Raw genomic sequence first — 10,861 nt, forward strand, 5'->3', positions numbered from 1 at the left:
TCTGTTAGTCTTAAAGGTGCCACAGGACTCTGTTGCTTTTTACAGATCCAGACTAACACGGCTACCCCTCTGACACTAGAATAGTACATTAACATTGATCTTCATTTTTTAAAATCACTGCATCCATTTTTTTAGAAAAAGCTGCTAGCAGTTATTAGTTATGAATAGAAACCAAATATTCTTTTTATTTATATGCATCAGATTTTCTTACCTGCCATGCAAGCATATGAACAGCACATGTAGTATTTATATTAAAATTAAAGCAGTTCAAATATTTACTGTCATGTGAGCAAGACCATCTGCTAATACTTGTATTCAAACCAGAGATGAATTACAATATATATGGAGAAAGGGGGGAGGTGCTGGTTTTGATAACTCCAGTTTTTATTAATCACTATCCCCATTTTGAAACTGTCTTGTGGATTTTCTTGCTTGATTTCACTTATGGGTTGGAACCAGTTTTCTTGGTGACTCACTGGAAGTATGGTGGTGGTTTTTGTGATTATGATTAGGGCTCTGTGTCTGTCATGGAGGTGGCGGAAGTCACGGATTCCGTGACTTTCCATGATCTCTGTGACTTCTGCAGCAGCCAGTGTGCTTGACCCCCGGGCCGCCCAAGCAGCTGGCCCTAGGACCATCTGAGCAGCGGCCTGTGTGGCTGGCCCCGGGGACAGCCATAGCAGCTGCTGCTCAGCAGCCCCTGGCAGCTGGTGCCTCTTTCCATGCCCCCTCCCCTTTCCCCCAGAGCAGCGGCCCCCCAGCTAAGATTTAGTTAGGGGTATTTATAGTACAAGTCATGGATACGTCACCCATCATTAATTTTTGTTTATGGCCTGTGACCTGTCCATGACTTTTTTTACTACAAATACCTGTGACTAAATCATAGCCTTAATTATGAGGTTTGTGAGTTAGCAACCGGACTGAGATGACCAAACTCTCTCTTGTTCACTGCCTCTGAAGTACAGTATCTGTATACAGTCATCTAGCTCAAATCCCTAGTGTGAACTGGTGAATGACAAGTTAAAGAATCTGTATGCCAAATTAAATGGCCCAATAAATCTCTATTGACGGCAATGGCAAAGTTCTTTGTCTGGGCCTAAAGTTAGTAATGCATAATATAATTCAGGATTAAATTCCTACATCATCCATACAAGGAGCATACGTAGTAATGATTAAAGCTGATTGTGCCAGATGTAATTTTCATGGCACTGTGACTTTTTTTTTTTCCATAGTCTGTTTCTGTTTTTTCTTAACATAAAGATGTTTTTAGAATTATAGTGCTATGAAAGTAGTGTGACTTAAGTATAAAATGTTTTATCAAAATAAGACCTACTTTAGTGACCTTAAATTTTTTTTAAATGTTATAGCTGTTTTGCCATCTTTAATTGCTTTTAAACTATTGACATCTATTTGACATAACTTTCCTTTTTTAAACTAAATTTTAACTTTCATCATTCAGAAGTGAATCCTACCAATTTGTGGTTAGGAAAATGATCAAATTTTAAGAGATTAGCTTTAAAAACAAAAATAAAAGCAATCAGTGAAACACTGCAAAGGTGAGATATTGCAAAGCTTAGAAATAATACATATTTAAGTGGGCTTTTTTTTTAATGACTGCATAACTGCACATCTTGTTAACTGTGAAATTCAAGTGATCTGAGTTGATTCTGTTCTTTCTAAACAGAGACAGTATTTAATGAATCTGGAATTTTATATACAGTGTCAATATAACTGCTTTGAAGCACCACTTGGTATCCTAAGACTTCTGTATCTTATATCAATCAATATCTTTGTAGTATTTTCACTACATAGAGGGTCAATATTTTCAGTAAGACATAGTGAAGGAACATAAATCCACACCATGTAGAGGTCAAGCATAGGCGTTTATTACTACGCACAGCGCTGGTGGAGTGTCACCTTGCTTATTAGGCTCAGAGACACTGACAGTCAGTTGATTACAATAGAATATATGGATTTCCCATGGGCGGGGGAAAGTGATGGGGTAGGCAGTTCCACACCCCGGGATAGGTTTTGGAGCAAAACAAGATAGCACATTAGCCAATGGTTAACAGGTTACATAATGTCTCCGCCCATGGTTTCAAGTGAACATTTAATTAATACTTTGATAAAATGTATTAGCATTAAATATAGATGTTGAATTCTGATTTGGGGTCCAAAGCAACTCCTTTGATTGTCCAACAGGTACATTCCTAGGGGATAAAGCAAAGAAACTGTGAAAGTATATGACAATAAAGATTGTCTCCTTTGTGTTTTAAGGCAGGCATTGGTCCCTGGGAAAGGGAGGTGGGAGGAGGCCATATCTTATACTGACATGTTCCAACCCTTCATGAACTCAAGGTTGGAGTGTGGGAAGAACATCTCCCTACAGAAGAAATTAACACAACAGAAACAGGGCTACTTTGTTCTATTTGCAACTTTGCATAAGACACAATATTCAGTTATTGCTCCAACATCTGGCAATTTTGCTGACCAGGCCTATCTTATCAAGCAAGGTTATCTTCGTTTATTCTGCTTCTTTTAGCTAATCACTATTTGGTAGGCCTCTGGTCTCTTGACCAAACTCTGGACTTTGGGCCTGTAAAAGAGCTAACGCAATCCATATACCAGGTTGTTATATAAAATGCACATGGATTTTAACCCTTCACATAGAAGGGTATTTGTGTATCCGTAATATATAATCGGAAAGGGATTTGCATGACTTACGCCTGTATGTGGATGTAGACAAGTAGTGTTTGGGCACATAAATTAGATTAATTCAAATCTATGTACCTGTAACTTTAAAAATCTGGTCCATGATATATTTTAACCAGAGCACTATTATTCTTGTGTGCTAAAAGTGTTAGGTGCTCCACAAAACCTGTATGACCCTGTTTTCAACGGTACGAAATGCACACTGGACAAGGCAGGGGCTTGCTTAACACTGCCCCTGTTCATGTCTATATATGTAGAATCATAGAAACGTCGGGTTGGAAGGGACCTTGAGAGGTCATCTATTCCATTCCCCCTGCGCTGGGGCAGGTCCAAGTATACCTAGACAATCCCTGACAGGTGTTTATCTAACCCAGGGGTCAGCAACCTTTCAGAAGTGGTGTTCCGAGTCTTCATTTATTCACTCTAATTTAAGTTTCGCGTGCCAGTAATACATTTTAACGTTTTTAGAAGGTCTTTCTATAAGTCTATAATATATAACTAAACTATTGTTGTATGTAAAGTAAATAAGGTTTTTTAAAATGTTTAAGAAGCTTCATTTAAAATTAAATTAAAATGCAGAGCCCCCCAGACTGGTGGCCAGGACCCAGGCAGTGTGAGTGCCACTGAAAATCAGCTCGCGTGCCGCCTTTGGCACGCGTGCCATAGGTTGTCTACCCCTGGTCTAACCCGTTCTTAAAAACCTCCAGTGATGGGGATTCAACAACCTCCCTTGGTAACTTGTTCTATGCTTAACTACACTTACTGAAAGTTTTTCCTAATATCTAACTTAAATCTCCTTTGCTGCAGATTAGGCCACTTTACTTCTTGTCCTACTTGCAGTGGATATGGAGGACAATTGATCACCGTCCTCTTTATAACAACCATTTACATATTTGAAGACTGTTGTTAGGTTCCCCTGCCCCAGTCTTCTTTTCTCAAGACTAAGCAAGCCCAGTTTTTGTTTTTGTTTTTAAAAAAAACCTTTCCTCGTAGGTCAGGTTTTTGACATCTTTTGTAATTTTTTTTTTTGCTCTCCTCTGGACTCTCCAGTTTATCCATATCTTTCTTAGACTAGGCATCTGGAACTGGACACAGTACTCAAGGTGAGGCCTCACCAGTGCTGAGTAGAATGGGACAGTTATCTCCCATGTTTTACATATGACATTCTTGTTAATGTACCCCACAATGATATTAGCCTTTTTCTCAACTGCATCACATTGTTGACTTATATGCAATTTGTGATCCACTATACCATCCAGATCCTTTTAAGCAGTACCACTGCCTAGCCAGTTAATCCCTGTTTTATGGTTGTGCATTTGATTTTTCCTTCCTAAGTGTAGTGCTTTGCATTTGTCTTTGTTGCATTGTATTGTGTTGATTTCATATTCCTGAGGGAATTCTGCATCCAAAAAGGAAAATTTCTGCACCAAAAAAAAAAAATTCTGCAGACGTTATTTTAAAATCCTGCCAAGTTCTGCATATTTTATCTTTCAATAAATAAATGTGGAGGCTCCAGCATGACAGTGGGGAGCACAGGCCAGTGGCTGCATGGAGGTAGGAGATCACCCTGCAGACCCCCACCCCCAGAGACACGGACTCAGCGGTGAGGCTACACCTGACACAGTGCAAGGGCTAGACCTACCCCAGAAACAGCCCAGGGCCCTGCCCCTCCATGCCAGGTGCAGCCGGGGAAGATTTATGGGGGTGGGTCTGATCCAGCCTTGGCGTTCCTTGCAGGGGAAGAGGAATTCCCGTCCTCTCCCTTCGCCAGCCCAGCTGAGATTAGCAGCTGAGCCTGGTGCACGGTAGGAGCTACTGGCGGGCTGTCCCCAGTGATTTACCTCTCCTCTGGCTGCTCCAGGGGCCTGAAATGACGCACCCACACTGCTGGGAAGGGGCACATGACTGCTCTTGTGGCTTCCCTTTGCTTCCCCATCAGAAAGTCGTTTTTCTGTGGGGAAGCAAGAAATCTGTGGGGGTACAAATTCTGCACACACACAGTGCCACAGAATTCCCTCAGGAGTAATTTCAGACCAGTTCTCCAATTTGTCAAGGTCATTTTGAATTCTAATTCTCTCCTACAAAGTACTTGCAAACCCTCCCATCTTGGTGTCATCCACAAATTTTATAAGTGTACTCTCCACTCCATATTCCAAGTCATTAATGAAAATATTGACTAGAGCTGGACTCAGAACAGACCCCTATGCGACACCACTAGATATGCTCCCCCTCCCCTGCATTTTGACAGTGAAACATTGATAACTACCCTTTGAGTTCAGTGTTTCAACCAGTTTTGCACCCACCTTGTTGTAAATTTCATCTAGACCACATTTCCCTAGTTTGCATACGAGACTGTCGTGGAAAAAAATCAAGATATGTTGTTCCACAGCTCCCCTCCCCCCTGCAATCCGGTAGGCCAGGAACCCTGTCACAGAAGGAAATTAGTTTGGTGTTGTGTGCTTTGTTCTTGACTAATCCATGTTGGGTATTCCTTATAACCCGGTTATCCTCTAGGTGCTTACAAATTGTTTAATAATTTGTTCCAGTATCTCTCAGGTATCAAAGTAAGGCTTGATTGGTCTATAATTCGCTGGGTCCCCTTTGTATCATATGCTCTTTGTTCCCCTTTTTCAGGAGAAGGGCAAACTTTAAAAAGAGGAACAAGAGTATATGATCACATACTATTATATAAGTAATAAAATATCATACCTTTTTTTTTTACTACAACTGTCTGAGGTGCATTTTGAAAGTTTGGCCTCATTGGAGCCAAGCCTGATTCACTGTGCTGCTTGTATACAAATGACTTCTTATTCTGTCTGGCTTGCGTCATAGTATATAGCATTGAAATATGCTGCACATGAATCTAAGCTTGTAGAAAAGTATCTGTTGCGAATGATCATGCACAAAGGAGTAGAGTTGAGTTTTCACCTATAACTTCAATATTGTCATTTACTGACTTAAGTGTTTAAATGTGCCATCAGACTTGTCTCTAAATAAGACTTTTATGGAATTTTCTTTAAATTTAAGCTGCCAAGAGTGTTTAGTTCAAATATTGATGCATTGGTTGAACTTTCCCTATTTTAACTGTTCAAATGTTTTTAGTCACAAGGAGGAAGGGTGCAATCAAAAGTTAGTCAATTTATTTTGCAAGGAAGGGGTTTTACCAATCTGAACTAAACATACAGGCGAGTCTCATCTGATGCCGGGGTTCCGTTCCGCGGTTAGCGCATAAAGCGAAAACCGCGTATAGTCAAAATTACATTGAGTTGAATGGTGGGCAAAATCGTGCACACTATAGGTACAGTATTAAAATTGTTATTTTTCTCTTTTTTTAGTTTTTGTTTTTGTCGACCGCTGAAATCGTGCATGTTAAATGCGCATAAGATGCGACAGACCTGTAGCTAGTTTTTCATTAAGTATTCTTTTTAAAATAAAAGCTCTATAAAAAGTAAGATTACATTTATGTTTAAGCCTGATAAGCAAGTTTCAATACGAATTTTGTAAAATGAAGGGTTTTATATGAGAGAGAGTGTGGTTCAGTCTATAGGACACTGAGCTGGAAGTTAAAAGATCTCAGTTCTAGTCTTGGCCGCTTTGTGTCCTTAGTCAAGTCACACTCTTTGTTTGCTTCCTTTCACACCCTTGGCCTGGGCAAATTGCAAGCTCTTTGGGATAGGATTTGTCTCTTAATGTGTCTTTACAGTTCCTAGTACAATGAGGCTTTGATCCTGGTTGGGGTCTGCAGACTCGGTTATAATACAAATTAATTTGTAGGCCCTTCAAAAATGAATTTGTAATTGAATCTCTCAAAATTTAATATTGTTGAAAGTTGCTATTTTAAACCATATATTAAATACTAACAAAGGTAAAATGATCCATGAATGGGAACTATTTGGTTCAGAGGAAGGTATCCTTTCAGTTACAGTTCCTAGTCCTATATCCTGTCTAGGTTAGTTTTGAACAAAAGTCTTTACGGTCTGGTCTGATGCCTTTTGAGTTGTCCTTATTAAATGAGTTGATCATAGTCTTATCCAGTTTTAATGGACAGGTAGTCACATCACCAGTATCACAACTAGCACTTCTGTTACCTGATTCAGCAGAGATGGCTTTTTTTTAAAAGGAGGTATTGACTGGATTTGAAGAGTGAGCTACCCTCTTGTCTTTCAAGGTCAGTCACACTGATGGGACAGCGTAAGGAAGTTTGCATTGCTGCCACTCTGACTGTTCCCCTTCTTTGAATACACTGAGACGATCCATCTTGAGGACTATAAATCAGCACCTTCTAAAAATCCTAAAACACATTTCAGACAACAGTTGCCCTGGAACTTATCTAGAAACCTTCCCACACAAAAATCCTTCTAAAACATGTAGATTTGACACTTCCATACACTCCTTTTTCACTATCCTCTAACCTGTTGGTTCTCAAGCTATTTACCATTGTGGGCTGCACATGTGGCCCACAATGTGTTATGTGGGCTGCATTCAATTCTACCTGTATAGCCCTGAGGATGTCACATGGGCCGCAGCTGGGTGCAGATTGGGCCACAAGTGGCCCATGGGCTGCAGGTTGAGAACCACTGCTTCTAACCCCTTGTTATTTGATTCCACTTAAGATGCAGTATTAGCATGTTAAACCATTATATGCACAGTTAATCTATTATATGCACTTATTTAATTTCAGATTTCTTATCCTTAAAACAACCTAGATCCAAAATGCTTAAAATGTGGAATCTCTGACCACCTCATTAATTACAGTAGCAGTGGAATAGATGATCGTTGTGCATTAAATACCTGTGTAATTATCCTCTGCTTATCTTTTAATTGATCACTAGAGTGTACTGTGACATTACAACTGCTAATTGTGATAAAATAGTCTTGCTCTGGAAAGAACTTTGTTATCTAGACTGAGTCATACTTGCTATGACCAAGTTGATTTTGCTTTACTACTTTATAGTGGTGCTGTGAATACTTTGGGCAGGGGTAGGAGGGTGCATTCATCTGACTTTCATTCAAAGTGTAAACCTGCTACATGTTTGACAGAAGGTTTTGTCTTCTGAGAGGGCTAGGGGGTTTCTGTTTACGTAGGTGTATAGAAGATAATTTTAAAAAATGAGCCTCTGAGAATTGGAAATACTTGAACATCTCCCTAGCTTGGCAAAGATGATGCTGACAAAAAGCCTACTTCTGCATTGTCAGTCAGGAATTTTTACTTAAAGGAAGTTACCACATGCTCTTGTGTGGTTCTCAAAAACGCTAATGATTTTACAGTTCTCAAGTACCTGAATCGAAGACACCATTGTTTCAGTTCAGAAGATTGGACAGGATTTGCTGTGGAGAGCATCAGTGTTCTACCTTAGTAGAATGAAGGCATTGTTGAGCAACACAAGGCTCTCCTTTTCCATCCTACAGCTAGAGCATGTATCTTCTATTCCTACTTCCAGCTCCTGACTGATCAGAGTGAGAGAGACCCAAAGTGAGAGCAAACAAGTCTGACACACAGGAATGTAGAATGCTACAGCTGAGCCACTGAATCAGAAATAGCAAGGTTTTTATGAATGTTGAGTTGAAGGAATCATCCCCAATGGTGTCACCACAAGCTTTAACTTGGCGTCCATTGTGAGACTGTAGGGTTTTAACTGACTACGAAGTGTGCACTCCTTCAGCTCATAAGCCTAACTGTGGTTCAAGTTGGCCCATTTTTGTTGCTTCTTCACCTTACTCAGTGAGTCACCTAAGTTCAGATGAATGTTGCAGTTGAGATTTCATGATCAATAAATTCTGGTGTCTGAGTGGGAAAGATCTACAGTTTTTTGGATCACTAGGCAATTTGTTTCTCTTATAATGTATTTTTATTCTTTGGGGGAAATGATTCAGATCTTAGTGGGCAATTTTGAAACAATATCTTATGTCAAAAAGCAGGGCCTACTTAGTTTGGATGTAGCCTTTGATGATATTTATTTATCTGCTTATTTATACTTCTCAAAAAAAAAAATTCCCTTCTCCTCCCAGAAATAGGAGTTATGCTGCTTGTTGTCCATGAAATTGTGTTCTGTGGAAGAAATCCCAGACAGAGAACTTAGAACTCATCAGTCACTGGAGTTCTCCTATTAGGAATTTTTCTATGAATTTACTCTGACAATTTGTGGCTATTTAATTACAGTATGTTATGTAGAAATGAAAACAATTGAGAGTTGACTATACCAACACATTAAAGCACATAGGGTGCTGTAGAATAACTGAAAAATAAATTCAGACTAACACGGCTACCCCTCTGATACTTGAAAAATAAATGTTGAACTTTATTTAAAAAAAAGCTTGCTATAATACTTCTCCCATGCTTTTAAACTGCATGTTGTCAGAGGTTCATATAATTTAGAGAGGGCTTAGATTTCCCATTTTAGGTCTCTTCCATTCCCCTGTTAGTTGAGAATTATTCTGGTCAGCACATATTAGTGTGTTTCTGTCTGGTGTAGACTTAAATGTGCCACATGGTGAGTTCTCTTGACAGATTATACAGGGTAACACATCTTACTGTCAGAATTTATTTTTTCTTGATATTGAGCATGGTTTTTTTCCTGTTTAGTTTCATTCCATGAATCCTATTTTTACACCCTTTTTATATATATATTCATCAGAATCCAGATCATATATTTGTGAGGGAAGATACTTGTGTATGTGTGCTGAAGGTTCACCATCTCTGGCATTGAATAATCAATACTAAGAGAGAAATAATACACTAGTGCTATTGCAGTTGACTTAATGCTACAGCCACCTCTTTCAAGACAACAATTTTAGGATTGGAGATCATATCATTCCCAGATTTATTGTGAACAGGCTTATTATACTGTGCTTATATTGTAGTTACATTGCTCAAATCTTTAAATACAAAACATTACATATTATTTAGGTTGCAAAGTCAGGCACTCAGAAATTAGGAAATGCCATAATTAAGGTTGCCTGTGCTGTAAGTCCATTACAGTTCTAGTAATCAAAAAGCTAACTTGGGAGCCTGTACTCTACCACTACATCACACTCAAAAACCTTCTGCCTAGAAGTCTTGGATTTAATATTGGATTTGCTACTATATTACAATACAGTGAATGTGCAAAGAGAACTTTTGTCTGAATTCATTTTCTGCTGGGGCACCCATGTGCTTCTTATTGAAGTAGTTATTTGAATAGGAACAATATAGGAATACATTTTAGTAACTGTGCTCACTGTGGGCTGTTACACTGCAATTTGCGAAGGACACTTATTTCACTGATTTTTTTTTTTTCCAATGGCTTGAGATTCCCCTCTCCAAGTTGTGCACTACTGTGGGGAGAGGAACATGTTTAGTGCAGTAGAATAAGTCTGAGGGTTGCCAATAATCCTGTTACATTCCAAGAGATATTGAATCAGCAACTTTCATGTTTTTTTCCTCCCAGATGCACAATCAAAGAAGATGATCATGTTTCTGATTTACTACAACTGGAGAGTCAGAAGTAAGTTTGATTTCTGACATTGAAAGATTTTGGAGCATGTTTTCTGTTAGTTCTTTATACTGCTTTTGTTTCAGAATGTCAGTGGTATACTTCACTCTGTAATGTATTACCTTGCAGTCCGTGGTTAGTGACATCCTTAACTAGCTCTACTGCCATAGCACCTATCACATTTGCAGCTATTGTAGAGGAAGAGCTCCAGCAAGAAGCTGCGCTTATCAGGAGCAGAGAGAAACCTTTGGCTTTGATCCAGGTAAAAGAAGCTGTATTTTTTTCACTACCTCTTTTAGAGATGACATTTTAGAATCAGTTATTCATATGCTGCGTAGTGTCTACCAGCTGTTAAAGCATAACTTCAGGTTCATTTTGGGGAGGGTACGGCTAGCCCAGGGTGGGCAAACTTTTTGGCCTGAGGACCACATCCGGGTATGGAAATTGTATGGCGGGCCATGAATGCTCATGAAATTGGGGTTGGGGTGCGAGCTGGGGCTGTGGGCTCTGGGATGGGGCTGGGGATGAGGAGATTGCAGTATAGGAGGGTGCTCTGGGCTGGGACCGAAGGGAGGAGGGGGATGAGGGCTGGGGCAGAGTGTTGGGGTGCGGGGAAGTGGCTCAGGGTTTCAGGCTCCGGGCAGCGCTTACCTCAGGCGGCTCCCGGAAGCAGCGGC

The 10,861-nt window shown here is 39.8% G+C and overlaps 1 protein-coding gene across 1 annotated transcript in view; it reads left to right on the forward strand.

The window, feature by feature from the left end:
• IBTK (inhibitor of Bruton tyrosine kinase) overlaps window positions 1–10,337 on the forward strand; it is an 88,080-nt gene extending 77,743 nt beyond the window's left edge. The window contains exons 25-26 of the mRNA XM_026654497.1: window positions 10,140–10,196; window positions 10,314–10,337. Of these exons, the coding sequence (XP_026510282.1) occupies window position 10,140 (1 nt within the window). The 3' untranslated portion in view covers window positions 10,141–10,196; window positions 10,314–10,337. The remainder of the gene's footprint in view (window positions 1–10,139; window positions 10,197–10,313) is intronic.
• Window positions 10,338–10,861: the final 524 nt, after the last annotated feature.

The sequence above is a fragment of the Terrapene carolina genome, unplaced genomic scaffold (assembly GCF_002925995.2).
Source record: "Terrapene carolina triunguis isolate 2854851 unplaced genomic scaffold, T_m_triunguis-2.0 Scaffold42, whole genome shotgun sequence".
Taxonomy (NCBI): Eukaryota; Metazoa; Chordata; order Testudines; family Emydidae; genus Terrapene; species Terrapene triunguis.